General features: G+C 50.1%; 1 protein-coding gene across 7 annotated transcripts in view; it reads left to right on the top strand.

Annotated features, from left to right (window-relative positions):
• ATP11A (ATPase phospholipid transporting 11A) overlaps positions 1 to 13,531 on the top strand; it is a 116,082-nt gene that overhangs the window by 88,865 nt on the left and 13,686 nt on the right. For 2 of the 7 annotated variants that reach the window (XM_029210552.1, XM_029210553.1), the window contains exons 18-25: positions 752 to 933; positions 2,646 to 2,897; positions 4,047 to 4,221; positions 6,378 to 6,480; positions 6,734 to 6,879; positions 7,439 to 7,498; positions 7,964 to 8,091; positions 9,993 to 10,128. In XM_029210552.1, the coding sequence (XP_029066385.1) occupies positions 752 to 933; positions 2,646 to 2,897; positions 4,047 to 4,221; positions 6,378 to 6,480; positions 6,734 to 6,879; positions 7,439 to 7,498; positions 7,964 to 8,091; positions 9,993 to 10,128 (1,182 nt within the window). The other 5 variants (XM_029210554.1, XM_029210557.1, XR_003791771.1 and 2 more) reach the window with 5 other exon arrangements.

The raw sequence follows: 13,531 nt of genomic DNA, 5'->3' as shown, positions 1-13,531 counted from the left end.
GTTGTGATGGTTGCTTCATCGCGACCAAAGGAAACATCTGTGGACGCAGTGAAAGTGCTCTGTGTGGCGCCTTCGAGTGCCCGGCTTCCTGGTGCCCTGCCGGCTGGTGTGCTTGCCCTGCGTGCCCTGACGTACAGAATTAGTCTTAGGTTCTTATTTTACTCTCCTGTGGACCCGATAGGTTTGATCAGTAACCGTGTGGTTTTCCTTCGGTGAGACCCGTATAAGATCAAAGTGTCGCACAAACTCCCCACGTAAAGCGTCACTTTAGAAATATCACTTGATGGGACTTCCCTGGTGGTCCAGTGGTTAAGACTTTGAGCTCCCACTGTAGGGGGTGTGGGTTCAATCCCTGGTCAGGGAACTAAGTTCCCACATGCCACGTGGTGCGGCCAAAAAAAAAAAAAAGAAATATCACTTGATATTTACTATAAATTGCAAATTGCTGCCCTAAAAAAGGTTAACTCTTCATTTGTCAAAATAAAAGAACAAAGTCTTATCTTTCGACGGCCCTGGTTTATATCTTGTATTCCCACGCTTACTAGTTTGAAAACTTTATCGCCTACCGTGATTGTGCATATTTAAGGTGGATACGCTTCACTTGCAGAAGACCAGCCCCTTGAGGGTGGGTTGGTTTCTCGTTCTCTGGTTAGTCACTCGAGCTGGAGGGGGGTGTCGGGAAGGCTTTGGGAAGTGATATTCAGCAAAGTGACCCTCGAGTTCACGTTAAGTGCCGCTCTGTGTCCTGCAGGAGGGGCTTCGGACCTTGTGCGTTGCCTACAAAAGGCTCATCCAGGAAGAATATGAAGGCATCTATAAGCTGCTGCAGGCCGCCAAATTGGCGCTTCACGATCGGGAAAGGAAATTAGCAGAAGCCTATGAGCAGATAGAGAAAGACCTTATCCTGCTCGGTGCTACGGCCGTGGAGGATCGGTAAAGGCTCGCCGCGCTTGTCTTCAGAAATAATAATGTTGCAGCGGGATCGCAGGGGCTACAGGGGCGCTTCAGGAGGAGCCCCACAGCCGGCGTCGGCCGCACCCGGTGAACGCGTTCACGCGTCAGGACCGGGCAGGCCACTTGGTTGCCTGGGGTAATAGTGCAGGGGGTCAGGCTGCGCTATTGTGATGTTTGACTTTCCACGAATAAAAGGCCCCCAGAAGAAACCAGAAATGGTCAGCATTTTCACACCATATTCTGAATAGTCAAGCTACAAGGCTATGCTGTTCAATTATTCTTTAGAATGGAATCAATAACTAATCTGTTGCTCAGTTTGTCACTAGTTCTTTCCAAATACAAGTGTAAACATGTTGGATCTTAACATTCTCAGCGTTCTTGTCATCACTCATTGAAGGAATTTAAAATAATGAAGTAGAATATTGCAAAAACTGACAATAATAGCTGGTAGAATTCCTGGGTCCTTGGAGGAACTGGGGAGAAGGGAAGGCTCTTAAGGGTGGAGGGATCCTTGCCTGCACAGCCGAGGACCCTCATGGGGGTCCTGGGAGCTGATGCACCCGGGGGGAGCTGGCACCTCAGGACATTGAGAGTAGATCCCCGGGGATGGGGTGGAGGGGAGGGGTTGAAGTGATGATATTTGATTACAAATTATTTCTTTGAAATCTCTGGCCAACATCTTTACAGACCACTCTGGGCCTCGGTTTCCTTTTTGCAAAAAAGGATGAAATGAGAGATGGTTTTTTCTGCCTCTAGAATAGTACGATTATATCATCTCCAGACTTGACCTAGGAAGTTTATCCCAGAATCTAACCAGATGGTTCCAGTCAGAATCCGGATCCTTTCCTTGCCTTTCACTCAGCACTGGACACAAACACATCACTGACACACATCTATCAAAAACTAAGACTCTAAAATCTAGAAAACACAGCAGGCCCCCAAGTGAGGCAGACGTGGTTTTGATGCCAGACTTCCACGGATGGCAAGACAGCCTGACCAAGGTCAAGAGGGCCGTTTATCCTCAGACATGTGCCGTGGCCTCTGCAAGCTGTGGGTTTTCTACACGTAGACCAGGATCCTAACACCGTCCTCATCCTGTAAGGTTCTGGCAAAGACAAAACGTCTCGGGCGAGTGCTTCCCGCAGCGTCTGACGCGGGGCGAGCCTGCGAGGCCGTCAGCCCGCCCAGAGTCGTGCCTGGCATTTCACGTTCTTTAGGGGGACCTGGGCTCCGATTTGATACGTGGCAAAATTAGAACAGTTTATGCACAATGAAAAGGTCGTGAGTGTCACCTCTTTTCCAGGTCCCGTTTTTCCCTGGTTAAGACTTTTTTGGTTGGTGGTTATGACGGGCCTTCTTATAATAGCGTAAAATCCTCTCTAAGTAGCAAGTCCCACCAGGCAGAAAACTGTGTGCTCGGCAACTGTTACTCGTACAAGATGCCGTTTTGTTTCTTAATATTTTATCCCTGTGGATTTTCTGGTATTAGGAAGTGTTTTGTTGTAAAAAGTTAATACTGTAACCAGCCTTGGGCCCTTTACGGTAAATCACGAGCCAGCACCGCGGTGCTTTTTAATTTGGGGGCAAAAAACTGAAACAGTTCAGTAGATCACAAGTTCTTGGAATTCTACGCTTGGTTTGCTGTGTCCACGCTGACGGGTGCGTGTTGTCCCCCGCCCCCCGCCCCCCAGGCTGCAGGAGAAGGCGGCCGACACCATCGAGGCCCTGCAGAAGGCGGGCATCAAGGTGTGGGTGCTCACGGGTGACAAGATGGAGACGGCGGCCGCCGCCTGCTACGCCTGCAGGCTCTTCCGCAGGAACACGCAGCTGCTCGAGGTGACCACCAAGAGGCTGGAGGAGCAGAGCCTGCACGACGTGCTCTGCGAGCTGAGCAAGACCGTCCTGCACTGCAGCGCCAGCCTGACCCGGGACAGCTTCTCAGGGTAGGCGGGACGTTTGCAGAGGACTGGGCAAGCTCCGCGGGCAGGGCCGTGGCCTCAGCTCCCTCTGTGCGGACGTGGTCCTGTCTTCTGGCCTCTAACAGCATCCCGTGGTCGGGACCATGACCAGAGCTGTTTCTCTTTAGCAGCTGTGACATATATGCCTTTTTGCATCAGAGCGGGGTGTGTGTGTGTGTGTGTGTGTGTGTGTGTGTGTGTGTGTGCGCACATGTGTGTGCGTGTGCGTGCTCACTTGCAGACTGCTGGCTGAGGGTGCAAAGAGACTTCATTCATGGATTTACAAAATATCGTGCATGGGGTGATTCCCATCTGCTTCTACGACACTTGCGGGCTGCATCGTGGATTCCTCAGGGCATCTACCAGAGCAGGAGGGAGACGTGAATAATTCATGGTCGTTTGTCGATTAAGACAGAACAGTGTATGCCCGACAGTTGTTTTTTCCAAGAATATTCACCAGTTTATTCACATTTTATCCATGCTGTCCTTGCTGGTTTTAGATGTATCATCTAAGATTAGATTTCATTTGAATCATTTCAAGTTTTCATTAATTTAGGTAAAGCAAAGACAGCTCTCTAATCATATGTGGATTTAAAATTATTCATTTATAAATAGTACAGCAGTATTTCCCTTTGCCCTATCTGCAGAATTCCTTTTGGGGATTAGAGATATTCCTTGTAATTTTGAAACCCAGCAAAGAGAAATTACGACCATGTTCTTTCCAAGTCAGGTCACCCGGGCAGAGTCGCACGGAGGTATTAGTTGTAACAATAAAGACTGTGGTTGGCTGAGGTGGCCAGGCAGTTCGGGAATGAAGGCCGATCTCTTTGATAGCGGGATAAATGCTCTCCTTCTGTTGTCAAGAAGTACCGGAACACGCCCAGGAGTCCACAGTTGCGACCGTTGTTTGCTTTGCCTCAGTGAAATGAGAAAGTTTAATTCACACGCAATTTTAAAATGTAATCAAAGGCCTTACAGCCACTAATCTAGAGACTGTATTATTACTGACAAAACAAGAAAAACCAGTTTCTTAATCCTGAATGTGTAACATCTATAGATAACCCCAAAAAGTACATAGTCTTCTCAAATCTCTGGATTTATTGAGTAATTTCTCTGGTTTGTATGATCTAACAGACTCTCAGCCGATGTGCAGGACTACGGTTTAATTATTGATGGTGCCGCGCTGTCCTTGATAATGAAGCCGCATGAGGACGGGAGCTCCAGCAACTACCGAGAGCTCTTCCTGGACATCTGCCGGAACTGCAGTGCCGTGCTCTGCTGCCGGATGGCGCCCCTGCAGAAGGCCCAGGTCCGCCGCCCACCAGGAACCAGCTAGGGATCCCCGGGGGAAGGGGTTACGTAGTGAGAGCCGTTCATGAGCCCTTACAGCCTCTGGGGGTTTTTTTAAATCTAGCAAAGCACCTCCTTTTAAAAATGGAAGCAAAAATGATAGAAATTGAAACGTGAGACTTAACTTTGCTCGCTGTGATTAGTAAGCGTTGATGGAATCAGATGGATGGCCCTTCCGGGTGCAGAGACCAAGGGAGATGCTCGTCCCATCTCTCACGTAAACAGAACTGTATCAAGGAGGTAGAGCCGTCCGTAAGAGTCTGTACGGAAGCCGGGACGGAGGCAGCTGCAGTCGAGCACCTACTGTGTGCCGATTGCTGAGGCAGGTGCGAACCCACCGACCCTCACGGTAACCCTTGAGGCGAGGGAGGCTGTGCTAATTTTAGGAATGAAGTACCTAAGACAGAAAATCGGGAGAACCTGCCTGGCGGGATGATTTGGAAAGTGGCCGTCCGAATCGGCTTCCGCTCTGTCGGACTCCGAACTCACGTTCTGCCCATTGCACCACACTCTTGTGGAAACACCACCTGACGTGTGTTTTTTCCTTAATGTTTTTTTTTTTTTTTTTTGTCTGCGTTGGGTCTTCGTTGCTGCACGTGGGCTTTCTCTAGTTGCAGTGAGCGGGGGCTACTCTTCGTTGCAGTGCGCGGGCTTCTCATTGCAGTGGCTTCTCGTTGCGGAGCACAGGCTCTAGGCACGCGGACTTCAGTAGTTGTGGCTCTAGAGCACAGGTGCGCGGACTTCAGTAGTTGTGGCTCTAGAGCACAGGCTCAGTAGTTGTGGCACATGGGCTCAGTAGTTGTGGCTCTCGAGCTCTGGAGTGCGGGCTCAGTAGTTGTGGCGCACGGGCTTAGTTGCTCTGCGGCGCGTGGGATCTTCCTGGACCAGGGCTCGAACCCGTGTCCCCTGCATTGGCAGGTGGATTCTTAACCACTGCGCCACCAGGGAAGCCCCCTGTTGTGTGTTTTTAAATATTTTTTAAAGCATATGGGATACGAACGTGAGCATGTGTGCCTTTCTGGTGTTGGTAAACCTAAAACGGTCCCAATTCTGTAAACCACATTTTAGATAAGGGAGATCAGTTTCTCTTGAGTTGCTCACGAAGGAAACTGTCAGCTTCTCAGACTGACCTAGTGCTTAAGGTGAAATACTGAACACCACGTGCAAAGGGGTCATTTTTCGCGTCCTTGCATGCATGCTACACTGATCTGCCGCGTGACAGCGTCCCTAAGCATAAAACACATAAAGCATCGCCCTGGGGTGATTCTCAGTGAAGAAAAGCAGACTCAGGCGTTCATGTCCATTCTATTTGGGATAAACATGGTTTCATTCCCGACTGTCCCTCTTAAGTGTGTGACTCTGCATAAACCTTGTACAGTGACGTCCAGAACAGAACTAAGGATGTCGTTTGGTCTTCACATGTTACTTGGTATTTCTTTTAGGTTCTTAAGTGACTTTTGCAAACTTTTATACCAATTAGTGTCTCAGTCTTGAAACAAGAAGGCAATCCACACATTTTTTCCTCATCTTTTCAGTCTTACATCATGGAACCTTATACTTAGGCACATAAATAGGAAAAAAGACTGTAAAGAAACAGACTAAAAATTTGGAAATTATTCATTGCATTGAGTTGTCAGATTTGGTTTTGCACACATGACAAATTTGAAAAGTAAATGAGCAGCTTATTTTAAAAAATAGATGCTTGAAACCAGATAGCTTGGAATAGCAGTATCTTCTAACGGAATGCAGCGTTCACACTCCCCCCCGTATATTTAAATCTGTTTCCCCCACGTTTACATAAGGAGTTGAGCAGCCCCTGCAAATGACTTCCTGGATTTCACTCTCCGTCCTGTCTGCCCACCAGCCTGCTCAGCTCATCTTACTACAGTCATTTCTTAGCTGCTTTTGCTGAAGTGTGTTTCACTTTCGACGTCAAAAAGATTTTATCCTAAGTGGATAAAATAGACTGCATATAATAAATAATTCACTTTAAGTACATAGTTGTTTCATTTTTCCTTGACTAACTTGACATCTTTGTCGTTTCTGCCTAGTTAGTGAATGACCTTTGCAAAAATAAAACAGAGACGATAAAATCTGCACTTACTTCTTTTCCAGATTGTTAAATTAATCAAATTTTCAAAAGAGCACCCTATCACTTTAGCGATTGGTGACGGCGCAAATGACGTCAGCATGATCCTAGAGGCCCACGTGGGCATAGGTAAGCCCCTCGTTTCTGCTTCCCTGCGCCTCTTGGTAACCCGGGTTTATCACGCAGCTGGACGAGAAAGGACACAGCCAAGGCAGGGCCATAGAGTTTAGACACACGTTCAGGACACTGTCTGTGACACAGAGCATCCGTGACTGGAAATCCGACAGTCACGGTTCAGCCTCTCCCCATTTTGCCTGTGTCCGTGTCCACCTGCGTGGTGTTGAGAAAGGCTTTACTCAGCACGTTTGCTCCCTTCTTGTAGGCGTCATTGGGAAAGAAGGTCGCCAGGCTGCAAGGAACAGTGACTATGCGATACCGAAATTTAAGCATTTAAAGAAGATGCTACTTGTTCATGGGCACTTTTACTATATTCGAATATCTGAGCTTGTGCAGTACTTCTTTTATAAGGTAGGAAGGCTTTCGTTTCCCCTCTCACCGTCTCAGAGCGTGTGATCGATGGCTCGTCTGTCACGATGCCCCGAGGCTACAGGGGTGATTTGTCCATGGATAGAAGTGACTGTCAGAAAGGAGGGGGTAATCGTAGGACCACGGGAGCAAACGCCCAGCTCTCTTCGCAGTCTCAAAACTGAATATGGAACCAGTGAGATAAGGGCTTAAAACGCTTGAGGAAGGGGCATTCTTTTATAGTTCCTTGAAGTAGTTTCTTCTTCTTTAATGCGGTTGCATTCTTTCCTGTCTGTACTGACACCGACGTTGCCGCCTCATTTCTCTGCCACAAGTTTCCCTTGAGTCTGTCTGATCTCAGGGTGACCAGAATGGTCCCGTGTGCACTGTGGGAGCCCCTGAGATGAGCAAGGAGTTTTAGAGCCATTGCCCGTCTTGCCGGAGAATGTGGGGCACTTTGCCCAGGTAGAGTGTGTCACGTGGCCAAGCTCTGTGACGGGATAGAAAAGTGACGTCTCTTACAATGTGCCCTTGATTAACATGCGTGTGACTTGTCTTTCAGAATGTCTGCTTCATTTTCCCTCAGTTTTTGTACCAGTTCTTCTGTGGGTTTTCACAACAGGTGAGTCCTGATGCCTGAGGTCGAGCTCACCTGAGCCTTATCCCTCTTCCCCGCATGTGTCTGTGGTGGGCGGAGGGTGGACGGCAGGGCATGCAGGCCAGATGACCCCCCCGTTCCGTCGCTGATCTTCTTTCGTCTAAAGCAACCAGGACCGGGGAAAATCTAAGCTTGGAGGTTGTGATCAGAATTGCAAACTTTTATGCAACTTTCCGTTGTTGCAGGTTTGGAATAGCAGGACCGGGTGGGTCCGCTGTGATTTTAATCCAGACTAGTCGACATCCTGACACTTTGAAAAATGTCCTTGTCCTTCTGTATCTGTAGAAAAATGGCTCTGTGTGCATTTTAGAATGCTCGTGCCTGTGGCCCTTTGTAAATGAAAACTACACATGCATATTGAAACGAATCATCCGAAAGTCTTGTCGAGATGCCCGGGTGCTGTTTTCACGTGGCTTTTCGGTCCCGCAGACCCTGTACGACACTGCCTACCTGACTCTCTACAACATCAGCTTCACCTCCCTCCCCATCCTGCTGCACAGCCTGACGGAGCAGCACGTCGCCATGGACACACTCAAGAGGGATCCTGCCCTCTACAGGTACCTCAAGCAGGCAGCCGCTGTAGGCAAGGAGAAGGACCGGGCAGCCCTGCCGCGAATCCGGATAATGCTTGGTTGAAGTACTTAAAAGCCAGACGATTCAGTGTCAGCTGACACACTCGCTTCCACAGGAGATTCTTCAAGCAGGAAGCCATGTGATTTAAGTGAATATACTCCAAATTCAGACAGAGGATTTGTGTTGCGTTTGAAATGTACACGTTAAGCCAGTTTGTATTTTACCGTGGTTTTCGATGGTTATGAAAGAACTTGGGGTGAGAGTTTCTATCCCCTTGTGACCCCAGTAGATTTATGGCCTAAATGATCCTCGCAGGTCCAAATAGGTTCCATTCCGTGAGAAAAGAGAAAAGTTAACATATCTGATCTGAGGGTGCTCTTTTCTGCTAAAAAGTATTTTTAATAACAAGGAAACGATTTTTCTGCTATTTCAGAACTGCACCCCAGGATCATTGGCCGATTCAATGTGTCACTGTTTATTGTGGCTTTGTAAATTAAACGTGTTATTTTCAGAACATTTTAGATGCACATGTGGTTGTAAGAAATAGGAGAGAGATTCTGTGAGGTTTTATCCAGTTTCCCCAGTGGTAACATCTGACAGACCGTCCTGCAGAACCGCAGGACAAGGTCACAAGCAGGGCACCGACGCGACACGCCCAGCCGTCTTACTGTCGTTGCTCGTGTGCACACGTGTGCTCACGTGTGTATGCACTAAATTCTGTGCCGGCTTTTCACATGTGTGAGTCCTGTGCCCGCACAGTCAAGACACCTCCCCAGCCCCACGGCCTACATCAGAATCATTAGCTGTTAAATGGGGTCTTGAAGTGTTGGGGTCCAAAATAATCCCTGTAGGTGATAAAAAAAAAAGCAAGCTCTGAGTTTGTCACGTGCATTTAATGATACAGGAGTAAGCCTAAGAAAATAGGGAACCCACACCATTTTAGACACACACCCGGAGGGAATCCTGCAGCTTCTCTGTCTTATTGAACTAAACTGACAGGGTAGGAAGCCCTGTCGTGAAATGCGCAGCCTGGTCCAGGAAGCCCACGGTCTTGGCATTTGGATGCCAGCATGCCCCTGTGTCCTGTGTCCTTCCTTTTGGAAGCAGAGGTGTGAGCGCTGGCATCTTTCTTCCTCTAGTGATGTCACAGTCCATTTTTGAGAAATAAAATATTCAAACAGAGATTGTTCAGGAATATCCGTATGTAGTAAAATGCAGAGTCTGGAGAGCATTTTGCTTTTGCTCCCAGGAAGCTCAAACTTAGTGTCTGTTGGTCCTTCCCACTGTATCAGCTGGGGACGTCGCCCCTCACACCTCAGCATGTTTGCTCCCTTCTCACTGTGCTTTGACCGTGATGGTTTCGGTTACTACAGCTTTGTGCTACAAGCTGTCCCAGGGCCTTTCTGGGACCAGGTGTGGTGTTGAGTGAAGTGACAGGCGGTGCGGCCAGAGGAGCCGCAGAGCATCAAGTGTGGCTCGGGGGCGTGGTCAGTCGTGAGGCCCACCTGGCATCCCACAGGCTCCGTGCATTCAGGGCGTGTGCCGGCCAGCCGAGGGGTGGAGATGGGGGTCTGGCCGCGACGTGGACAGGCTGTGTGGGGTGACCCCAGGCGGGAGACCAGGAACCCCGTGCTCGCGGCCGGGCTTCTCCAGGACCCGCTTTTCGGGGCTTGGCTGAGCGGGTGTCGGTAGGGGCCCTGCCCCCTCCGAGGGCCCTCCTTCTCCTGTCCCTGCCTGTCCCTGCAGCTCTGCCACCTCGGGACTCTCCGCGAGTCAGGGGCCCCCGGACGAGGACGGCGGCCGCAGGGCCGGTGGACACAGTGGGGGCTGAGTGGGCGCGTGCGCCCGGACGCGCTCACAGGTTCCCACCCTTTGCCTCCCCCAGAGACATCGCCAAGAATGCTCTCCTCTGCTGGCGGGTGTTCATTTACTGGACGTTCTTAGGCGTGTTCGATGCTCTGGTGTTTTTCTTCGGTGCTTACTTCATGTTTGAAAACACAACCGTGACCAGCAACGGACAGGTTAGTACGGAACTGGGTCGTGTCAACGTGGCTCCGGGATTCTTTGGGGATAGAGCTTGAATCCAGCACGATCCCGGGTCAGCGCAGTCTCAGCACAGCCCGTGGGGACCGTGTCTGGGTGTCTGCTCCCCAGCTGGATGGAAGGGACATGATGGCAGAGTTCTGCCGACTGTAGGGACACCCTTCCTGAGGGGTTCCAGGCTTTAGTTCTGTAGCTTACTCACCGTTAGCTATATATCTAGTGGTTCGATTTGATCGTTGAGACGTGGCTTATTAAATATGGGAAATAATTTAGTATTTAACCCATTTTAGTGTTTGTTCACATCCTTAAGTATCTGTTTACTTTGCAACAAGTAGGTTTACACTTTCCTGGTAGACGTTCAGCGCTCTGGTTTTTTGCATAATTTCTAGGGGTTGTTTTATTTGTATCTTGCTTTTTTCTTTTTGCCATGGCTTCCTTCCCACTCTCAGATAGTGACCACCAACACACACATGGTAAGAAATCTGTGGGTGCGTCCTTTGTGTTTTTGGAGTGCGTTACAAATAAAATATTTCTCGAAAATATTTTCCAACGTGACTCCCTTTGTGTGCTTTGTCGGTAGAAATGCTGTTAGTTGCTGCCCCACGTCTGTAGGACTGGGGTCGTCCCAGAAACCTGTGTGTCCACTTGGGTCACTGTTGCTGAGGTTACTCCCTGTATTTCCACGTTGGGGACCACCAGCGGGGTCAGTGATGTTTCTAAGTGGACTTGATCTGTTTGGACCTCCCTTGACCTAAGTAAGTAGGAAGACACACAAGCATGTGAGGCTGGAGGAGATGCTGCTTTGACTGTGGCCAACCTCCAGCCCCGCCTGGAGAATATGAGAGGCCCGGGGCCCGGTGTCCTGCTTCTGACCTGATGCCCCAGGGTCCACGTAAAGAAGGGGAGCTTGTGAACAGAGGTTTACTGCACGTCCTGTTTGATGGGACACCTCTCTGCCCGTTTCTCCCTCCACGTGGCTGGCCTGAAGTTCAGAGTCTTGCTGTGTGTTTGCCCATCAATTTGTCTGTTTCTTTTTTCTTGTGACTGCAAGGTACAGTCATCTCTCATTATAACTGAAACCAATTTTTCCTAAATTGATCTTGAGGATTTTTCAAAGTCTTATTGCACTTTTCTAAAATCTTCACATTTTTCAAGAATTTACACTTCGTCTTAGTCGTAGTAGAATAGCTCCCGGGTGCCACGAGGCCATAATGTATCAGTAGTTGAGTCGAGCTGTCTTAGCGTTTGCTCTGATGCATCTTTAGTGAGAGTCCCTTGCGGGCCCAGTTTTAAGTGAGCACCTCACATGTACCGTAAAGAGCTCAGACTTTGTGTCCCGGGCATCCGTGGTCCCAGGATCCAGGCAGTGAGTCGCTTCTGCAGGCGTCACCCTCGCTCACCAGTCGCTCCTTCAGTCGGACAGTTTCACGGTGTTAAAGCCGAGCAAATGGAAGTTCAGACAGATGAATACTGTGCGAGGTCAGGGAATTAGAGCCCAAACCCAGGGTATGTGTTTTAGACCACGCAGCTGCTGAACTGCTTCACGCTCACATCACGTGGTGACATGGTTGGCCCTGCTCTGCAAGCCCACGAGAGGGCGGGTGTGAGCAGGGAGGGGACATGCACCCTGGACACAGGTGCTGGTCGCCCGAGGGGCCCCGGATGCAGGCCTGGGGGGCCTTCCCGGCACGAGGCTGGGCCACATCTCCTCCTGCCGCTGCTGTGGTCAGAGCTGCAGGCCCGGGTGCCTTGAGGCCCTTCCCGTGAGCCAAGGGCTTCTGCCGTTTCCTGTTTCTCTGCTACTCGCTCCTGAGGGCACCCTGAGCCACCATGGAACCCGGATCCCAGCGTCTAGAAGGGGTCTTTCCCGTGAGACGGTTACGTACCATCCCTTCCCCGCCTGCCACCTCTGCACCTTTGCTCAGCTGTTATGGGACAAAAGGGTTGGTTAGAATCTGGAACGATGACAGGAAGGGAGAGCGAGGTAGAAAGAACGCCAGTTGGCTGGGGCCCTGTGCTCACGGGCCAGGAGCTCTGAGGCCCCCGTGGGAACAGAGTCAGCACAGGCCACGCACATCCTATCACGTGAAAAGCTCCTGAGATGCACGGTGATGTCAGGAAGCAGCGTGCGCGACAGTCGTACCAAGTGAGGTGCTGGACCTGGGCGTTGGTCCACAGCTGTGCCTTGGGTCACTGGCGCCCGGGGGACGATAAACAACCTGCAGACGTAGAGGCGTGAGAGCAAGGCCAGCGCTAAGCGGAGGGACACCTGCGGGGACCCAGGGTAGACCTTTATCACCAGGAGGACAGGAGCCCCAGGGCCACGCGTGGCGAGTGCGCCCCGTCGATGGTTTGACTCTAGACCCCCGCGGTACCTCGGGGCCTCCGCACAGAGCCTTCTCGCTCTGGATCACTGAGTCTTAAATTCTTGTTTGTTTGTCAGGTAAGGGGGTTGCATCCCTTACAAAACCAAAAATGATATTGTAGGCTGGTTCTGTAGCAATTCAGACAAAGCAGCAAACAGAGCTGTAAGTCCAGGGCGGCCTCAGGGGGCTGCTGACGTCCTTGGTCTTGGGCAGCAGGTGGTTCGGCGAGGATAGCGGTCATCTCTGTCCTCTTCCAAGGAGGACGGACGTGTCTTCTTGGTGGGACATTTTAGCTGCCCTGTTCTAGTGATGGTCGGGAGGTGACCCCTAAAGACCTAAATCATTCTGTAGGCACGTTCGTGGATCTGTTGAGAACAATTGAATCATCGATAACTTTTGAAAAAGAGAAATTCACTTGTGGAGCGTTTTCCGCACAGACATCAAGAGCTGTATTATTTCTCAAGTAAGAATATAAGACAATGATTATTTTATTGTTGAACTGCGGGATATTCCTAGGTGAACGCTTGAAAGTTTGGGGCGCGTTGTAATAGAAGCCAGTAGACATCTAGAGAGCTGGAACGCGAGCTGTCCCCAGCGGGCTGAGGGCGAGGACACCAGCCGCTCAGCAGAGGCTCCCAGTCAGCATGTGAAGCGAATGTCGTAGATGTTCCTTGTGAGTGCGACCTTGAGAAAACACAAGACATGTTTGTCGTGGGATATTTTTACACACAAAAATTAAACTGCTCTAGGCTTTAGAGCTTCTGTGAGCAGTAAGATTTCCTACAAGATAGTCCTGAGGAAGAGGAGAGAGGGCGGAGTGGGAGAAGGAATTAAACTTGGACCTGGTTGCGGGGGAGGTGGGAGACCTCCTACTGAATCCTCTCCTCTGAGCGAGGCCCAGAAGTTCACGACGTTCTCCGCGGAGACACGTGTTACTTTAGGAAATCAGCCCTGGGGCTTCCTGGGGGCTGGGGAACTGATATCACTCGGGAAGAAGGCCGTCCCTCAGGACACC

This window comes from Monodon monoceros, unplaced genomic scaffold (assembly GCF_005190385.1).
Source record: "Monodon monoceros isolate NGI ecotype Baffin Bay Population unplaced genomic scaffold, NGI_Narwhal_1 Super_Scaffold_8, whole genome shotgun sequence".
NCBI lineage: Eukaryota > Metazoa > Chordata > Mammalia > Artiodactyla > Monodontidae > Monodon > Monodon monoceros.
The sequence above is the reverse complement of the archived record's forward strand: the minus strand, read 5'-3'. Positions and strand labels throughout refer to the sequence as shown.